At 43.0% G+C, this 21,043-nt stretch overlaps 1 protein-coding gene and 1 long non-coding RNA gene across 2 annotated transcripts; both read left to right on the forward strand.

Annotated features, from left to right (window-relative positions):
• The first annotated feature begins 183 nt into the window (after positions 1-183).
• Positions 184-13,246, forward strand: LOC115536842 (NLR family CARD domain-containing protein 3-like). Its single transcript, XM_030348263.1, has 8 exons — positions 184-243; positions 1,601-1,823; positions 2,492-4,325; positions 4,579-4,752; positions 7,606-7,779; positions 8,515-8,688; positions 8,865-8,911; positions 11,551-13,246. The coding sequence occupies exons 2-8, from the start codon at positions 1,781-1,783 to the stop codon at positions 12,096-12,098; spliced, it is 2,994 nt and encodes a 997-aa protein (XP_030204123.1). The 5' UTR covers positions 184-243; positions 1,601-1,780; the 3' UTR covers positions 12,099-13,246.
• A 1,524-nt stretch (positions 13,247-14,770) lies between these two features.
• On the forward strand, positions 14,771-18,629 carry LOC115536849 (uncharacterized). Its single transcript, XR_003974724.1, has 3 exons — positions 14,771-14,858; positions 18,162-18,248; positions 18,572-18,629. It is a non-coding gene; the product is annotated as an uncharacterized LOC115536849 (long non-coding RNA).
• Positions 18,630-21,043: the final 2,414 nt, after the last annotated feature.

Raw genomic sequence — 21,043 nt, forward strand, 5'->3', positions numbered from 1 at the left:
ACTGATATTTACCAACCAGGTAATATTTAGTAAAAAGTTTGTGTGTGTGTGTGTGTGTGTGTGTGTGTGTGTGTGTGTGTGTGTGTGTGTGTGTGTGTGTGTGTGTGTGTGTGTGTGTGTGTGTGTGTGTGTGTGTGTGTGTGTGTGTGTGTGTGTGTGTGTGTTCTCCACAGGCGACTGCAGGAGAGGTCAAAGGGTGACGGTGCTCAGTCTGTACAGCAGCATCAAGCAGAGCTGATCAAGGTTTGTTAATGAAACAAGACATTTGACTTCAGCTCTAAACATGGGCGGAGGGGGGGGTCAAGTTCATATATCTCAAGTAGGGATGCACCGAATATTCGGCCACCGAACATGTTCGGCCGAAAATGGCCCAAAACATAATGTTCGGTTTCGGCCGAAGGAGTAAAAAGGCCGAACATAATACACCGAACATTTATTTAAAGGTACATTGTTCTTAAATTCTTGCTATAATGTCTGCTGGAATGTTGGAAAACGTTCAGTATTAAATAAATATTTTGTATCAAATTTGTAATTGATTTCTTTTATAGAAAAGCAAGACAAAAAAGTTTATAAAGGACATTTAATTGTTTGATTTATGCAATGGTGAAAAATAAAAAGCAAAATGAATGAAAAACATTAAAAGCCACATTCGGTATTCGGTTTCGGCCTTCGGCCAACTGTTTCAGTATATTCGGTTTCGTTTTCGGCCAAGAATTTTCATTTCGATGCATCCCTAATCTCAAGTGAAAAAGAAATTGTACCGTGAATAAAATAATAGAGGCGCCATCCGATTTAAAACAGGCAAGTATCAAGAAGGGAGATTTTTAAGTTAAATTTGTTGGTGCCTCTATTATATTATTTATGGTAACCGGTAATCGACTTGTGTGGACTTCCTGGAAACATGGGCCGACCGTTAAGGCACAGACTTGGAAAACAGTATTTTTTAATAAACTTCTGGTACGCTAACTAAGTTGTTAATGCTTTGTTTCAAGTGTAGGGACCCTAATCATGCTATTGCAGAGGTTTGGTACTATTTTGAGCAATATTAGTGATTAAAAAATGCATATTTGGAAGCGTTCGCTGTGCTTCTAGCCAATAACATGGAACCATTTGGGCTGTTACATTGCTCCGGCCAACTTTGGGCAAGCTCTATACTCGATTATCAACAGGCTTACTTTATGGCTTTTCATGCCAAAAATTGAGGAAAGCCTTTTGGCCAGAAACAACAGTAATGAGAGATGCCACTCATGTACCCCTGACATTCATCAATGGTCAATGACAGCAGGCTAATTATTGGGTAATTAACGCTAGGCTACACTAGAGCTACCAGTCTATCAAACTACGGGTGATCGAATGTGTTTTCTAGACTGGTGGGTGGTCTAGGTTAGAGGCCCAATATATTCTTTCATGTGGCTCTTACAGGGACCAGAATTTGTAGTGGTGCCCCTGGCTCTACATGAGTATTAAGAGCATCTCTTGTGGAGCCAATAGTCTCCAAGCTTCTCTCTTTGGACCAGGGGGACGTAAATCTAGAACAGACGCCTCTGATGTCCTCAGTTAGTTCAGAGTAAAGTTCTCCTTGATGTTTCTTGTGTTCCAGAGAGCTGAGGAGAATGCACATGCTTTTCTAGACAAGGAGCTGAAGAAGATCTGGAGGGATCTTTTCATAGATTACCCACAAAGCTCAGAGATTCAGAGGGAGGAGGAGGGGGAGGGTAAGAACGAGGAGCAGAGGAGGCGTGCCATAGAGGGAGTTGTGGACATCACAAAGCTCTGCCTGATGGATATGAACCAGGAGGAACTGGCCGACTCACTGTGGAGTGGTAAGAGACTCTTATTTTGATACAGAATACTGCTATTGAAAGCAGATTCGATTTGTATTTTTATTTTGAAGTAGAAGAAACTGTTGTTTTTTAGAACAGTGATGAAATACTTTTATTTTGAAAAGCAGTAGAGGACTCTTAATTTGTTCATACCGAAGTAGATCAAGGTAGATAATTTCTAAACGTCCTTCTTTTGCGGTAATTGTGGGTGTATCAGGTTAAATGGTATGATCTAGATATATATTGTTATTGTGGGGTATCAGGTTAAATGGTTCGATCCAGATGTGTATGTTTATTGTGGGGATATCAGGTGAAATGGTTTGATCCATGTATGTAGGTTTTTGTAGGGGTATCTGTTTAAATGGTTTGATCCAGATATGTAGTGTTAATGTGGGGGCATCAGGTTATGTGGTTTGATCCAGATATGTAGAGTTATTGTGGGGGTATCAGGTTAAACAATGTTAAACATTATACCGCAGATCAACAGCAGAATAACTTTCTTGTTATATCAAGTTAGCAAGTCACTTTCCACTGATACCCGAACAACGATAGCACTACTAAGCAAATTTTAAGATTCACATGAAGTAACATTTACAATACTTCTGTCATTACACCAGTAATATTGCTTGGAAATATGCATAGCATGTGGCCTCTGGTTTGTGATTTAGGAGCTGTTTCTGTCCAGCACCGGCATATACTCAAGTCTTATTTGAAGAAGAAGTTCCAGTGCGCGTTTGAGGGAATCGCTAAAGCAGGACAGCCAAAACGTCTGAATGACTTCTACACAGAGCTCTTCATCCTAGAGAGAGTCAGTGGAGAGGTCAACAAGGAACATGAGGTAAGACTGATAGAGAAGGCTTCCAAGAAACCAGCCAATGAGGAAACACCAATCAGATGTGAAGACATCTTTAAACCCTTACCTGGACAAAGTAAACCAATCAGAACAATAATGACAACCGGAGTGGCCGGCATTGGTAAGACAATCCTAACACACAAGTTCATTCTGGACTGGGCGGAAGGCAAAGCCAACCACGACATAGACTTCACATTTCTCCTCACTTTCAGAGAGTTGAATTTACTGAAAGGGAAAGAGTTTAGCTTAGTGGAACTTCTTCATCAGTTTTCTGTTGAAGCCAAAGAATCAGGACCCTACATATCCGACCATGACCAAGTAGTCTTCATCTTGGATGGTCTGGATGAATGTAGACTTCCTCTGGACTTCCAGAACAACCCGATCTGGACTGATATCACAAAGCCGACCTCAGTGGACGTGCTGCTGACAAACATCATCAGGGGATTCCTGCTTCCCTCTGCTCACATCTGGATAACCACACGCCCTGCGGCAGCCAATCAGATCCCTGCTGAGTGTGTTGACTTGGTGACAGAGGTGAGAGGGTTCACTGACCCACAGAAGGAGGAGTACTTCAGAAAGAGATTCAGAGAGGGGACACTGGCCAGCACAATCATCTCTCACGTCAAGAAATCTCGAAGCCTCCACATCATGTGTCATATACCAGTCTTTTGTTGGATCACTGCTACAGTTCTGGAGGACTTCTTCAAACCATCCCAGAGAGGAGAAGAGGTGCCCAAGACAGTGACTCAGATGTACAGCCACTTCCTGAGGGTTCAGTCCATACAGGGGGACAGAAAGTATCGTGGGAGAGCTGAAACAGATCCACACTGGAGTTCAGAGAGCACGGAGATCATTGTTTCGCTGGGGAAACTGGCTTTTCACCAGCTGGAGAGAGGCCAGCTGATCTTCTATGAGGCAGACTTGGCAGAGTGTGACATTGATATCAAAGCAGCCTCAGTATACTCAGGAGTGTTCACCCAGATCTTTAAAGAGGAGTGTGGGCTGTACCAGGACAAGGTTTTCTGCTTTGTCCATCTGAGCATCCAGGAGTTTCTGGCTGCCCTTTATGTATTTCTGCATCATATCAACACTGGTTTCAACCTGCTCTCAGAAGAACTGCCAACATCCAGGGAAGCTGAACTCCTCCTCTACCAGAGTGCTGTGGACAAGGCCTTACAGAGTGAGAACGGACATCTGGACTTGTTCCTCCGCTTCCTCCTGGGCCTCTCTCTAGAAACCAATCGGATGCTCCTACAAGGTCTGCTGGGACCAAGGGGAAATACATTACTGGGAAATCTAACTAAAAAGGTTCTGCCGGGAAAGACCGAAAGGAGGTCACAGATCATTGCCCAAATAGTCCATTACATCAAGGAGAAAATAGGTGGACATCTCTCTCAAGAGAAAAGCATCAATCTGTTCCACTGTCTGAATGAGCTGAACGACCGTTCGCTAGTGGAGGAGATCCAAAAGTACCTGACATCTGGAAGTATCTCCAGAGAATCTCTCTCCTCTGCTCAGTGGTCAGCTCTGGTCTTCATCTTACTGTCATCAGAAGAGGAGCTGGACGTGTTTTACCTCAAGAAATACTCTGCTTCTGAGGAGGGTCTTCTGGGGCTACTGCCAGTGATCAAAGCCTCCAAAACATCTCTGTAGGTTCACTTATAACATGTATTACAATACGCACAACACAATATACATAATACTATAAAAGTAATATTATTATACAGTTTTCAGAACTACAAAACAACTGTTATTAATATTGTTGTTAGTATCAACATTTTACACCTAATATATAACTTATGTAAAGATCTAATGTATAATCATTTGTTAAACTATCAGAAAAGTCTGATAAAACATTTAATCACGGTTCCAAACATGTTCTGTATTTCTTTCTGCGTGAAGGCTTAATGGCTGTAAGCTGTCAGAGAGATGCTGTAAAGCTCTGGCCTCAGTTGTCAGCTCCAACTCCTCTAATCTGAGAGAGCTGGACCTGAGTACCAATGATCTGCTGGATTCAGGAGTGAAGCTGCTCTCTGCAGGACTGGAGAGTCCACACTGTACTTTGGAAACTCTCAGGTCAGTTTAACTCAACGTGCAACAGTTACACCACAAGGTTCCATTACAGAAGACTTTACCTACTGCCCCCTGGTTTAAGAATTACTCCTAAATGATGTCAAACCATATCAGCTAATAACTCAGTATCTTTGATGACCACATGTATCAGAGTGGTACAATTGGATTATCCCAAAATTGCCACTGCAACTTTCCAATTATACTCACAAAATATAGAGCCATCCAACAATCTCCTGTTATCAGGACAGTGGTAGATAAGAAATGAAGTCACAGTATTTGCATCCATCAAAGGTTATCGGTTTGAATAAATAAACGTTTGATTTTCATAGGAAGAACTCAACAATTTCTATTTTTTGTTTCCATGAATATATAAGGTCTGTGTTATGTTATAGTTTTTTACATATATTCTTTAAATATATTTTATTCTCAGAAATTCAATTAAAGACAAATACAGAACAAAATCAAACAATTTAAGATGTAGGAATACAGAACAATATGTAGGAATACAGAGCAACATAATACGATTTAATATATAGAGATGAAGAACATTAAACGATTTAATCTGTAGAGATATAGAGCATGAAGCGATTGAATATGTAGGAATACAGAACAACATAAAATGATTGAATGTGTAGGAATACGGAACACTAAACAATTGAATATGTAGGAATACAGAGCAACATAAAACGATTAAATACGTAGAAATGCAGAACATCAGATGGGTTTCATAGTCGCCCCCTTGATTTTGAAGCCCGGTAAAAGTGTCTGAAGACGGGAGGGGCCTTAGGGTTTTAGGCATTTTTAAATGTGCTTAAGCAATATGATGATAGGTTGAATTATGGAATCAATAGTTTTAAAGAAGGAAGCATTAGGACTGATAGCGAGAGTTGAAAGCCCTACTTAGCTCCGCAGGCCTCCGCTTTGTTAGGTCTGACTCTGTTCACACAGAGTCCAGAATCCCTACAAGGCCTTCAGGCGGATGCTGAAGGAAGTTTGAATGTCCACAATCGTCTCCTTGAGCTCATTTCCCTGATACCTGATAGCAGCGTGCAGATCGAGGCACTACAATCACTGGACGTACTCCCCTCCAGTGTGGCCCCATGGCGGCCCTGTGCTGTTCATTAGCTACACCATGTAAACTATGTGAACTAGTTGGATCTTTTAAGCACTTTTAATCTCAGTTCCTAACATGTTCTGTTTATTATGAAGGCTGAATGGCTGTGATCTGTCAGAGGAATGCTGTGAAGCTCTGGCCTCAGTTCTCAGCTCCAGCTCCCCTAGTCTGAGAGAGCTGGTTCTGAGTAACAATGATCTGAAAGATTCAGGAGTGAAGCTGCTCTCTGCTGGACTGGGAAGTCCACACTGTACACTGGAAACTCTCAGGTCAGTTTTACTCATTGTGCAAACAGTTACACCACAATGTTCAATATCAGAAGACTTTTAAAACAACTACTGCCCCTTGGTTTGACAATTACTCCAAAACGTCTTCAAACTATATCAGCTAATAACTCAAAATTAAAAAGTTGAAAAGTAATCGCGAAACTCTCGTGCCCCATACACCGCACGACCCCGAGAGTTGCCTTTATTTGCACACCACACACGAAACACAAACCATATCCCCCAAACCCACGACTCCCTTGGTGGGCGGTGCCGCTTCCCCCGGACCTCCCAGGATCCTTTGCGGTACCCGGGACAGGGTGACCACGGCTGTGATCACCACGATATAGTTTCCATTGGACCAACTCAATTTTATTTTTTTGTTGCCTTTTTGAGCAATCGCCCCCCTGATCTTACCCTGATCCTCTGGCACCCGGGAACCGTGGGCACCGTTAGCGCTGCCACGGTACACCCGCCCGCGCCTCCCGCCCGCCCGCGCCTTCCGCCGTATCCCGTCAATGAATGAATGGCCCGGGCACCGGGACAGCGGCCCGGGCAACGCAGGCACCGCGAAAACAGATCGCATGCAGAAGCCTAATATATGAGGCCTATATATTTTGTATTTGAAATGCGACGGTACTTTGGCGGAGACTACGCTCAGAGCAGCTGGAACTGAACAACAGCAAGAGGAAGGAGGAAAACGGGCTTTGAAACCAAATTTATTTTTTATCGCCCATGTTTGATTGTGTTTTGTTGGTTATTGAACTGTTAACCCGCAAACTTGGGTTATCTTTTATATACTATAGAGATCATGACGATAGCTGATGTAACGGTAGTCCGGGCTTGTGCAGGACCAAACCGCACTGTATGACCGCTGTTACACTGAGCATAGGCTATTTATTTCTTTCAGGTAGCCTATTTTTCAGCTAAAAGATTTGAAAACCATGAAAGTTTAAATTCCCCCCCCCCCCCCACCTAAAAAAAAAAGAAAGAAAAAATCATATTCTCAGCGCCCCCCTAGGATGTGCGAACTCCCCACAGGGGGCGGTACCTCCCCCGTTGAGAAACCAAGCTGTATAAGGTCTTTTAATTATTTTATCTTCAGAATTTAAAATTAGGAAATGGAAATACAGAACAATATGTAGACATGCAGAACAACATAATTGAATGTGTAGAAATACAGAACAAAATAAAACAATTGAATATCGAAGTTATTATAACATAGAAACATATCTGTAGGCACACTTATAACATGTTTTACAATACACAAAACACAAAATACATACTACTATAAAAGTAATATGATGATACCGTTTTCAGAAATACAGAACTGTTATTAGTATTTTTGTTAGCATCAACATTTCCCCCCCAAATATGTAACTAACATTTGAAGATCAAATGTTTTTGTAAAACTATCAGAATAATCGAATAAAACATTTATCATGGTTCTTAACATGTTCCTGTTTCTTTTATGTGAAGGCTGAATGGCTGTCAGCTGTCAGAGAGATGCTGTGAAGCTCTGGCCTCAGTTCTCGGCTCCAACTCCTCTAGTCTGAGAGTGCTGGACCTTAGTACCAATGATCTGCAGGATTCAGGAGTGAAGCTGCTCTGTTCTGGACTGGCGAGTCCACACTGTACACTGGAAACTCTCAGGTCAGGGTTAAATGTGTCTTTGGGTCTGTTTAATATGTAGGGAGGATTCAGGACTAGGTGGGCTGTGATCTAAAAGAACAGACGACACGTGTCTAAGATCCCCGACAGATTCAGCATCATTAATAATTTGTAAGCTGGGGTCACCGTGTCAGTGGAACACAGATTGGAGGATGAGAGGCCAGAGGAGGAACAGAACTTTAGAGGACTAGGATTTCAGGAAGGCTAAAATATAGTGTTTAAGGGGAGTAGGTTATTTTTGCTGTTTTTTTAATAGCTAGTCTGGTACAAGTTAACGCTGGCCAGCTGATGTGAGGGTTAGGGGTTGCTGTCTGTAAGTTATGTATGTTAAATGTTATGTAATACTGGCCAGCTGATGTGAGGGTTAGGGTTAGGGGTTGCTGTATGTATGTTATGTATGTTATGTGTTTTATAACTCTGAGGATTTGTCATTGGTGTAAGCATGGTGATGAGGCTCTAGCCGGGCTGTGATCTGAATATAATCAATAAGCTTTTAGTTATCCTTGATATAGAATGAATACTTTATTAACCTGTTAACTCTAGTATGAACTATTCTCATCCGGATAGAATAAATAGTGTGTGTGTGTGTGTGTGTGTGTGTGTGTGTGTGTGTGTGTGTGTGTGTGTGTGTGTGTGTGTGTGTGTGTGTGTATGTGTGTGTGTGTGTGTGTGTGTGTGTGTGTGTGTGTGTGTGTGTGTGTGTGTGTGTGTGTGTAGGTTGTCTGGCTGCCTGATCACACAAGAAGGCTGTGCTTCTCTGGCCTCCGCTCTGAGCTCCAACCCCTCCCATCTGAGAGAGCTGGACCTGAGCTACAATCACCCAGGAGACTCAGGAGCTACGCTGCTCTCTGCTGGACTGGAGGATCCACGCTGGAGACTGGACACTCTCAGGTATGGAGAGGACAGGTCACCACTCAGGGACAAAGTCTCCTACAAGGATTCCACCCGCTGCTAGATTAAGTGGTTTGAAATGGCAGCCGTAACTCATGTTGTGTAGAAAGTTATGAGACAGCAGATGATGAAGGTGATTGTTCCAACATGCTGCTCTCACTTTGTTTCTCCTCCAGTGTGGAGCACGGTGGAGTGTGGAGGCTGAAACCAGCTCTAAAGAAGTGTAAGTATGTGTCCGTTTGATTCATCACAACCCAACAGGAGGTGACATCTGTTCATTCAGATCCTTCTGGGTATGAAGATGATGGTTGACATGAAGTTTGTTATTTATGTAAAATTGTACATGATCAGAATCACAATTTATCCTACATGCATCAAATAAAATAGAATCATGAAAACACGCGACGTGATGGTAACTGTCCGTTGTGCCAATGGATGGTATTCACACGAGGTTTGCCTCGATGTGGAGAGTGGCCTGGGAGCTGTATCTCAGACATGGGAAGGATGGAAATTTAGGGACAAATCATCAGTAGTGTACCTTTGAATCAGGGGGTGTTTTGGCCTTTCAACACTATACACCCTCATCAATGTTCGCCAGCTACAGGGTGATCAAGCCTGAGCTTGTGTCCCATGCCTAATCAAGAGTATTGCCTGGTTGTTTAAATGGCACAGCCCACGGGACCATGCAAGTCAGGGGCGTCCTCTTCCTTGAGTCAGGCCTGGAGCTGGCCGCATACCTTGTTCACCCCCCTCATGCAGGGTTCTTACCTGGGTTAGGGAGCGGGTCATGTTGCTGTTGTATGAGCCCAGCAAGGGTCCTTCCGCTTGCTCCATATCCACTGGCTGCTTCTTTCGGCCGCTTCAGAGACTGATCTAATTGTCTGTCGCAGAGCCTGTCCATGGATACCATGGTCTTTCAGCAGCCTGATGATGGAAGAAGCCACAAAACCTCTGCATCCCACTTCAACCGGATAGATTTTCCATCCTTCTTGTTGGACGTCTGCTGCCAGTTCTGTGTAGCGCAGTTTCTTGCGCTCATAGGCCTCTTCGGTTGATTTCTCCCATGGTACTGTGAGCTCTATAATGTTGACAGACTTCAGTGAAGGGGAATAGGAGTACCATGTCTGGCCTAAGGTTGGTGGCTGCAATCTCAGGTGGTAAGATTAGTTGCTGGTAGGGTGACCAGATCCCAATTCACTAGATGTGGGACGAAGACTACGTTTGTGCGGGACAATGTGGGCAGGCCCGGTTCTGCATGAAATTACGCCCTAGGCGACACCTCGGATGCGCCCTGCGACCTTCAGTAGGGGTATCAGTCCGCACGAACACATAATCCCCCGTTCACCCCCTTGTCCGTTCCATTTGGAAACATGTTTGATAAACATGTTTTATTTCGCTTGTGTAATTACATTTCTAATTAAGGCCGCCACCAGAGGGCGCCCCCAACCCATTTGCCACCCCAGGGGATGTCTAAGATCGCCTTTGCATTGTTCCTTGTTGGTGGCCGTGCCCCTAACCTGCGTCCGTCTCGCCGTTTGATTGACACGATCAAACAGCCCGCCCGCTCCCTGATTACAGCCCTTATTGCTTTCTCCGCACACAGCTATTTGATAAATGCCAGATTATAAAACCGGCGTTTCAATAACAATGCGGGATAACGTCTCAATTTGCGGGACGTGTACAAAGTAATGGAAATGCGGGACTGCCCCGCACAAAGCGGGACATCTGGTCACCCAGGTTGCTGGCCAATATCGAGTAGCATCCTTCAATCCTGGGCCTTGGCTAGCTTCCCAGCTCCGTGTCTGAGAGGGGGACGGTTGTTCATTCTATGCTGGTGCTGTGATCGAATTTGATGCTCTCGGGGGCAAGGACTTGTTGGTATTCCTCTTGCTCTCAAGAGCTGCTGCCCCATTCTGGAGGACCTGGTTGTGCCTCCAGGCGTAGCGGCCTTGTGTGAGGCTAGTCTTACAACCTGTCAAGATGTGTTTGAGAGTTGCTGCAGTTGGGCAGAGGGCACAGATTGGGTCCTTGCCATACCACTGGTTAGGGCTGGGCGATCAAATTTTGATCGCGATTTTTATTTTAGCGTCAAACGATCACAAAATGAACATAATCGAGTTTTCCATTTTATAGAATGGGCAGAACAGCTGGATACATATCTATGTATAATTTTAGATTGGAACATTTTCTTTTTGACTATTTTGTGCATTTGTTTTTTGTATTACTTAAAGGCGAAATTTGAAAGGTCTCAGTTGCAAAAAAATAATCGGAGAGACATGCTGAATAAATACATGTTTTCAATATTGACCAAAATAATCGTGATTATGATTTTTCCATAATCGAGCAGCCCTACTTGTGGAATTTTTTTTTATGATTCTTATTTATTTATGATGATGAATGTTCGTAGTATTGATATTATTATTATTATTGGACATGATCATATCATAATAATAATGATACATTAAGCGTAATTATGTGTGTATTTTATGTTCTATAAGAGAAGCTAGTGTGTTATTATTGTTATGATTATTATTATGATTTTCATACATTATTATTGTTATCATGATGATTCTTTGTATTTGTAACATTGTTACAATTAGGTATATAAATAATATTCGAATAACCATTATTACTATAATGGATGTGATTATATACTTATTATTAGAGTGCTGCATGCAGCCCATTCTCTTACACTTTAACTACCTAACACGATACATGTATTTCATCTACGATTTAAGCTTGAATGGCATTTTTATCTTTAGGGGTGATGCTGTATGTTATAATAATAATAATGATGAAGATTATGATGATTAATTAATAATAATGGTTTAGCAGCCTAATCATGTCTGTTTCTCCTGTCAGATGCCTGTGAGCTCACACTGGACCCAAACACAGCCCACAGACTATTCTCACTGTCTGAGGACAACAGAAAGGTGACGCGGGTTGAAGAGGACCAGTCGTATCCTGATCACCCAGAGAGATTTGACTCCTGCCCCCAGGTGTTGTGTAGAGTGGGTCTGACTGGCCGCTGTTACTGGGAGGTAGAGTGGGAAGGACATGTTTATATTGGAGTGGCATACAGAGGTATCTCAAGGAGAGGAGCGGGTAATGACAGCTGGCTTGGATCGAGCAACAAGTCCTGGAGTCTTGTTTGTTGTGATGATGGTTACGTTGCCCGTCACAACGGTAGTCAAACAACCATGCCTCTCCCACCTGCTCACTCTAACAGAGTAGGAGTGTATCTGGACCGGCCTGCTGGCACTCTGTCCTTCTACAGATTGTCTCCAGGTCTAGGAGGGTCCTCGGACACACTGACACTCATCCACACCTTCCACTCCACCTTCAAGGAGGACCTCCTCCCTGGGTTTAGTTTACGGAAGTCTGGTTCCTCAGTTCTGTGTCCATTTTAGTTACATTGACATAAAACACACACACAAAAACATATCATTCATGAATCTATAAACACATACACACACGTATACAGACATAAACACACATATGTACATAGACATGAACACACAAACACCCACCCACACACACACATCGTTTATGAATCTATATACACACACACACACACACACACACACATACAGACACACACATACACACATATGTACCGAAACATAAACACACCAACACATTGTTCATAAATCTATAAAGATATCCACACACGCATAAAAAAACACGAACACACGCGCGCACACACACACGCACACTTAAAAACACACACACACACACACAGACAGATGTACACAGACATGTGTATACAGACATACACACACACATACTCATCGTTCATTGACAGCAGTTCTGTGTGCCGATGAGAAGCAGCAGGTAACATCAGTGTCTCTCGTGGTTCATCTCTCAGCCCTCTCTGTGTTCAGCTGGGCTGCTGAGCGTCAGATTAGAGGGGGCCGCTTGGGTCTGGGGGGTCCTCACAGTCCTGACGTTGTTGAGGACCAGCTGTTAGGGGGACGTTTGAATACCTGTGGACCCATGGACGTACCTGTGGTGCATCGGGTTGTTGAGCAGCAGCTGTGGGTGCTCTGAGGGGTCAACCCGTTCAGTGGAAATACAACACTTTGGGATTGATTTAAATACTCCACTGTACGCCAAAGGATTCATTTTATTGGGCTTCTAAAAGGTTCAGCATACATACATCAAAGGAATTTTAAGTTCTTCCATTGGGTTAAGCAGGTTGTACAAAGATTTACTTTCTATCGTAAAAATGTGTTTTAAATGTTGATTGATGGTACATCATTTCTTTACTACAATATTTTATATATTTTCAACATCGTAATAAAGGGATTTGATATCAGTTTTTATTTTGCCATGCCTGACATGGAACGTGATTTAAAGCAGATTTAACAACATGATCATAAATTATGTTAAGGGTTTTATGGGTAAGGGTAAAGATGTTCATGTGGTGAATGACTTCAAACTGAAGATCTTTGTGTTCTATTGGGAACAACAAGTCAACATGTTTGGTTATTAAAGACCTGTTTATGATTTTTAATATTCATAAGGCATAACGTTAATAAACAACTCAGTTGGTCTACTGAACGTTCCCGTGTGTTCAAATGATTCTTCCCGTTTTTCAATTTTTAAACCTCTTCTGGAGACATTTCCTCCCAACACAACAGAGGAGTCTCCATTCACCCCTTCATCAGTGTGGAGGGAGGATATTACCACACACACACACAACAGTGGCGTCTGACTTTTTTTAACCACACACACATACACTAAAACTATAAGTAAGTAATCTGGTGAACAATACACACACACACTCACATACACATATAAACAGGGTGCGATTTGTGAAAAAACCAGAGGGGGGGATAATTTTGAGAAACATTTTATTCAGGAAAAATAACCACACAACAGTGTGAAAACTTATGAAAACAGTTGATCTTGTGACTTTGTGTATCTAAACCTTACACTTAGGCTTCATAACGTAGGCGGTAGGCCTATTTTGAACGTGAACTTAACCACTGCATTTGCAGAAATATTTTCTCATAGCTAATATTGTTTTTAAATGTGCCAAATAAAAAAAATATATATATTTTTTCCCCAATATCAGTTCAACAGAAAATATGAAATACCACAATGTGCTGTCAAGACGTTTTTTTTTTTTTATGGGTTAATCGGGTAGACTATAGGTCAGACTACGAAAACAGTCCGCTCTGATGACGCACTTCAGCCTCTTTTTTTTTGCTTTCCTGTTGGCGGATCGATAGCAGCGTGGTGACCCTGCTTCAACCACATCTCTGCAAATCTGCGGGCCGGGAAGGCTGGATAGCTCTCCCAGAGAGCTGTCACAGACGTGCAGGATGAGGACAGCCAGCGCACATCAAACACTCTCCCAATCCTACGTGCCTGGATGCCCAAATCAAAAGCCGCAGACTCAAGCTCTTTCAAATATGAAGATATGCTGCTCTGTATTCTTTTCATTTTTCGTCCATTTGGTTTAAACTTTTGTTTCGGCGGGACAGGAAGTTGACTTTTGAAACCATAGAAACGCAAGTAAATCCGGTTGGTTTTCAAAATAAAACTGCTTTCTGCGAGCGCGACGCCTCTGACTCGCTCCCGGTAGATCAAAATCACAGCACAATCAAAATGAAGACGGACCCTGTGTATTTTGGTTGTTAATTATTACGATGTAATGGTGAAAATACTTTGGGTGGGGGGAATAATTTTTATCCCCACCGAGGATAAAAATAATTCAGCAGAGGGTAGGACGTGTAAACCAGAGGGGGGGATAATCCCCACCATCCCCACCGGCAAATCGCACCCTGCATATAAACATAACATACGCACACACACATTACAGAGTTACAATTATGTTTATTTAATCTACAAATCTCTGAAGTTCCTTCCTTCATGTAACATAGATAATATAACTGGGATCAGAGTTAGTGAGAAGCGTCTACTGCTAAGTGCTAACCCTCCAACGTGTTTCAGGACATGGGTTGAACTAATAACTTAAATTAATTTAATTCTAACTCAGCGCTAGCATAGTCATGGAACAGCAGCCTATCGGAGGCTAGCCTTAGAAGAATCCCTAACCCTCAGAGGGGAAGTGGTCCAACTGGTTGGTTCATGGCATAATTTCCTTGATGAGTCAGACTGTTTGGTTTGACTCACTTCATTTCAGCAGGAAGGAGACAAAGGTACCGTTCTCAACTCTGATATATTAGAAATATCTAGCACTTATATATCATCAATAGGAAGATTGCTATTTTTATGTAAACACGTACTGCTAAAAACATTATTAAATATAGCTGCGAGCAGCAATGTGGGTGTCAAGCATAATGGGACTCGATAAACTAATTCTGCCGGGCGGACGTAATCGGCTAGTTGGCTACACGACGACCGTCTCGGTAATCGGTAATGTCGACAGCCGGTGGAATGAACTAGAGCATTATGCGAGTACGCGTCAATGTTTACCAAATGGAAAAATGATCCCACTTAGAGATAAGGGCGCATTACAGTCTGCCTGACAGAACAAATGACACAAATACATAGGGGTATTCGGAACAATATCCCTAACAGAGACACAATGTGAACAAGCATCCGTTCTTGAGGTGGTTCATGAAGCATCTAATCCAGTAAGGATTGCAGTTTATATTGTAAGTGGGCGGAATGGTAAATATAGTCATTGTTGTTAGTACCGCTTGTCGCCACACGAGTGCAGTATGTACCCATTAATGAGCGCTGTTCAGCGCAACTAACATTGATATGAATGAAGTAGTGTTCTGATTGTATGCTGTATGACAGATCGACATGATGATTTAATATGATTGATATGTTATCAGTTTTATATAACACAGTATATGATGACCATGATAAAATGGTTTTGAATTTGAACAATCGTTCAATGTTTCTTATCAAACATGGCCTGAAGATCATGTGTGCCAAGTTTGGAGATGATTGGACAAAATTTGTGATAGGAGATACATTTTGAAGGTTTTTTGACATAAACCAAGATAGCGGAAAATCCATCTTGGCGCAAATCGACGACATAGGGTGCGTTGAACTCGGCTTGGATCAAGGAATCCAATGATACATTGTTTGTGAATATTGGATGAATGGGTCGAAAGTTATAAACATGAATGCATGTGCAATTGGCCTGTCGGTGGCGCTAGAGCTGATGAGCTAGCGACTTGAATTTGCTTCATGGGCTAATGGGACTGTCCTGAACCAGTGTGCCAAATTTCGCAACTTTTCAGCAAGGCGTTCTATGGGCTGCCATAGACTCCCACTGTAGGATAATAATAATAATAGGAAAACGTACGAAAACCATAGGTCGTCTCGCAGCTTTGCTGCTTGACACCAAAATATGTCAAGTAAATGAAGGAATGTTTAAACTAGTGTCCGTGAAACATCTCACTCAGTGAGAGCACTGATAGTGCTCTTCTGCCCGTCTGGTCCTTCTAGTGCCCTTCCTGTGCCCTTCCAGTGACCTTCTAGTGCCCTTCTAGTGCCCTGATAGTGCCCTTCTGCTCGTCTGGTCCTTATAGTGCCCTTTTAGTGCTCTTCTGCCCGTCTGGTGCCCTTCTAGTGCCCTTCTGCCCGTCTGGTGCCCCCATGGTTGAAAAACTGTGCTAAAGTGCCCTCTATGGTGGTGAAAATGAGAGAAAGTGCCTTATTGGCTGCCCTTTACACGTGAACGAAAATTAATGAGTGCCCTAGGTTGCCCCTGATGATGATGATGTGTCCTCTGGAGCAAGAATATGGCAAACCGAAAAAAACATGTTGTGGTTAGCTATTGAGGTGCAGACGTTCCTCACTTTGGTAGCTGACGAACGGGGAATGCGGGGCGTTGCTTTCATGTGGCGTCGCCATGACAAACGGCTACATCGAGTGATACTTAAATCTCCACTGGATAACGAAGCAAAAAGCGGATAAAGAGTATGTCAGAACCCATAGTGGAAAAGCGCAAATAGATGCCAAATTAGAAAAAAATAATATTTTCAGTTTGCATAATCCATTAAAAATGTATATACATTTTTTGAGCGTTCAAGATCATTCAAGTGTAGGTTGTTTCGTGCAAGAGAGACAATAATGGTCAGCTATCAGCTCAACATGAAGGAAAACTTCCTTAAATGTTTCCGTAGCTGGCTGTCAGCGGTCAAAGACTGTATGGTAGCAGCACATTGAATTTTCTCCAGTTTAATTTAAATGTTAGTAAAGATGAAAGCAGTAAGGCATCCTCCTTTCTTTGGCTAAAATGTGAAAGTGCACAATGATGTGAACAACTTATTTTGGTGTTTATAAAGTCGCTAGAATAAGGGGAAACAGTAGCCTGGCTCCGCCCGCCTAAGTACTTCCGCTCAATTTGAATTTCCCTTCAGTACTCGGTCTGGACCTGCTGTATGTTATTTGGTTTTCTGGCGCCGCCACAGCGGCGCCCAATCAGCAAACAGAGGGCGTGTCTGAGAACAATGACGATAAAGTCGTGCGCCAGTTTGAGTTGTTGTTGTAGGTCGGTAGTTGATTTAAAATGTGCAATTTTTCCCTGATATATTAAATTAGACGAACAAAACCTGCAGCTGTCGTTGACGGACATTTTCGTGCAGACGCGCAAGGTGTTTGGTTTGTGTACAACCTGCGCGTGATTCCCGGCGCATGACATACGTCACAACCAAACGTTAGCGATTGATTGTGGCAGATCCAGAGTGGTACTGGGCAGATCCGATCATTTTAAACTTCAACAGACACCCGCCTTCAAATGAGTTAAAGTTTGTCAATTGATTAGGTCCAGACTCTCTGTACAAATGAAATGAAGTGAAGTACGAGAGTCTGGTAGAACCAGGCTAGGGAAACAGTGTCTTTGAAGCAACATTTTTTATGGGGGAGGACCCCCAGACCCCCCGTTTAAATTATGAGCCCAACTATTATTTTAAGTGCTACATGGAGATGTAACAAGTGCCCCCAATGGGACCTTCAAGGCAGCGCTTGCTAAGGTTAGGGGATAGGACCTTCCAGGCAGCGCCTGCTAAGGTTAGGGGATAGGACCTTCTAGGCAGCGCTGCCTTTAAGGCTCCGTTGGGGGAACAAAACACCATCAAGTTAGAAAAGCCACTGTTTCCGCTGGTGGGGCCCCATGTTGTCCAGAATGTGCCCTTTTTTTTTTTTTTCGCCTCTGCCCTTCAAACAGTCTGAGCCCGCCACTGCTCTCACTGATATGAAGTCAATCCATCACACTGCTGTTCGTCAGAATTAAACATTTATTTTCTTATTAGACAATGTTGCAGATTCTAAAAATAGACAGTTATATATGTATTGTTATGTTGTTAATATTATTATTATTGTTATGAGTAGTATTATTATTATGAGATGCGTAGAATACAATATACAGTTGTTGTATTTGCATCATAGTGGGTCATATTATTATTAGTCAGGAAAACGACTTGGTTAGTGAAGGTGTTTGAAGATCATCTTGTTCTTGGTCTTGTTTTCTGTGGGCCCAGATCAGTCGGTTGTGGTGTCATGCGACATGAGGGACTCCATATATGGTCCTGCATTCAGAGCGGTTTAACCAGCACAGGAAACAGTTGGTATGATTTCCGCATCGTGAACTTGATCTTGGTCCGACACATTTGAAGCCTTTAGAGACCTACTGAGTGGAATGATGAATAGTTATTAAATAGTTAGTAATTAATACTTGTTAAATCGTTATTGGAAACATCTGGGCAGCATCTCCACATCTTTCTACTCATTGAGATTGAGAGGGTCTTCTTCTAGGAAAGACCACCCTGCTTCTCGTCCTTATTAAAGAGAGAACAGCCCCCTGGGACCAACAATAAGCAGCTTACATAAAAACAGAGTAAACCAATGCTGAACTGCCGTATTAACAATATGGAGTTTTGTTTGTGTCCAGGTCTCCAGTCTACTATGGATGAGGAGAGAGAAGAGGGGGGTCGTACCTCTAAAACCACTCTGTCTGGGGAACATGGCCGCCATAGCAAAGCAGAGAGGTAAGAAGAGGATCTCTCTCTGTCTGTGACTGTTGTCCATCTCAGAGCTCAGCAGTGATATCATGACTCCATCATTAGTGTGAGTAAAAGCTGTGTGCGTGTTGAAGCCCAAAGCAGCAGGAGAGAGCACACTGCCCTGGACCAAGCTGTGTCTCCATGAAGAGTGACAGCTCCATGGAACATTGTGTTGGATTTAAAGATGGAAATCAGTCTATTGAGAAGAGATACGGATTTGTCAGAGATTATAAAACTACAACATATATCAGACATCCATCAATACTGGTTCTTGTGTTTCTAGAAGGAGGCAGGAGAGAGCAGACTCCCCTGGACCCAGTTTTGTCTCCATGAAGAGTGATTGGTCTATGGGACATCCTCCTGACCTTAAATATGGACACCCTTCCAGAGAGGAGAGGTTGGAGTTTTAAACAGGCAAACAAGTAGACCAGTTGCTTGTTGCAGACTAATATTTACAAGTAGGGTGTGTGTGTGCATGTGCGGGCGTGCGTGCACTCTATCTCAGAGCTCAGCAGTGACTCCATCATAACATGACTCCATCATTAGTCTGTATATAGAGTGCATGTTTTGTGTGTGTTGTGTTGAAGCCCAGAGCAGCAGGTGAGAGCAGACTCTGCTGGACCCAGCTGTGTCTCCCTGAAAAGCGACTGGTCTATGGAGCATCCTGTTGTCCAATTTAAAGATGGAAATCAGTCTATTGAGAAGAGGTAAGTCTTACAGACTGAATTAGTGTTGCACTCATTTATATCCGGCACCCCGGAACCTTTGTGCCTATACCTGTGTACGCCACCGGGGGGGGCTCTACAGTTCGCTCTGCACCGGAATGTATCGTTCTATACATTGGCTGTTATGCAGTGAGATGGTTTTCAGTAAAGTCCCTAACTGAGTTCAACGTCTGCGTGCATTTTGCCCTCGGGTTACCACATTAAGGAATTTTCAGAGATTATTAAACGATAGAATCTCTCAAACATCAATGGTATTCTTGTTAATCCTGGTTCTTGTTTTTCTAGAAGAGTCCAGCATGAGAGAGCTAACTCCCCTGGACACAGCTATGTCTCCTTGAAGAGCGACCACTCTATGGAACTTCCTGTTAGTTTTAAAGATGGACGCCCCTCCAGAGAGGAGAGGTAGGAGTTTTAAACAGTTGAACAAGAAGACCAGTTGCTTGCAAGTCAGAAAGTATTTAATTTAAAAGGTGTGTGTGTGTGTGTGTGTGTGTGTGTGTGTGTGTGTGTGTGTGTGTGTGTGTGTGTGTGTGTGTGTGTGTGTGTGTGTGTGTGTGTGTGTGTGTGTGTGTGTGTGTGTGTGTGTTCTCCACAGGCAACCACAGGAGAGGTCAAAGGTTACCAGTGCTCAGTCTGCACAGCAGAATCAAACAGAGCTGATCAAGGTGTGTAAATGAAACAAGACATTTGACTTATATTTTACCCCTCTCTTTATTGCATGGTTCAGCCTTGCGTGGAGCAAGTTTTCAGCACAGACTCTTCCACTCTGTGGGCTAACAAGCAGAACAGACGGAGAACAGACTGTCAGTAGTTTGACATGTCGTCATTGACGAAGAAGTCGGGGTATCAGAAACAGAAAGCTGAGAGGAAGGAAAAGGGCGAACAGTTGGTCACCCAGTTTATCCAAAAAAGGTTTTTAATTATTCACCTTCCTTTGGTGCACATTAACACGGAGCTACCTAGTGAATCATAGAATCTTATATAAATTAAATAGTTCTTCATGAAACATGAAATTCATAAATTAGGGAGACAGGTGGATGAACCGGGAGGTCGCTTTACTGAGGAGGTTTGCAGCAGCAAGGCCTACAATCATTTTCTTCTACTTATCTTCGATACAGCCAGAATAGGTCGGTGAATACTGACCCCTAGTGGTGAAAAGTAATAGAGGTCGGAAGCGGTCTGTGTCTTTTCTGTGACATTTTACCACGGTTTTTAGCGCAGCTCCAATACTGGCGTCTGACAAACTTTGGAAACATATTGACCAATATATGAACGAAACTGAATTTCAATGAATTTCTCAAAACTGTTTTTGAGGGAAGCCTTTTTGCCCACAACAACAGTAATGAGAGATGCCACTCATGTACCTCTGACATTCATACCTCAATGGTCATGACAGCAGGCTAAGTATTGGGTAATTAGCACGAGGCTACACTAGAGCTCCCAGTCTTTCAATCTACGAGTGGTCAAATGGGTTTTCTAGGCTGGTGGGTGGGCTAGGTTGGAGCAGGGCTCTACAGTGCGCCCATTTCACTCGCATTTGCGAGTGAATATTTCGGCGTGCGAACGAGAAAAACAAAACAGGAGCACGCGTGCGAGTGACTTCTCCACAGCGCACCTTACTGTGCGTTCACACCA

The sequence above is a fragment of the Gadus morhua genome, chromosome 23 (genome assembly GCF_902167405.1).
Source record: "Gadus morhua chromosome 23, gadMor3.0, whole genome shotgun sequence".
NCBI lineage: Eukaryota > Metazoa > Chordata > Actinopteri > Gadiformes > Gadidae > Gadus > Gadus morhua.

What these genes read in the sequence shown, in the direction of transcription:
- LOC115536842 (XM_030348263.1), top strand. Translation starts at nt 1,781, where the DNA reads ATGGATATGAACCAGGAGGAACTGGCCGACTCACTGTGGAGTG. An exon ending in TGTACACTGGAAACTCTCAG is followed by an intron (nt 7,780 to 8,514) that starts GTCAGGGTTAAA and finishes GTGTGTGTGTAG; the next exon opens with GTTGTCTGGCTGCCTGATCA. An exon ending in GAAACCAGCTCTAAAGAAGT is followed by an intron (nt 8,912 to 11,550) that starts GTAAGTATGTGT and finishes TTCTCCTGTCAG; the next exon opens with ATGCCTGTGAGCTCACACTG.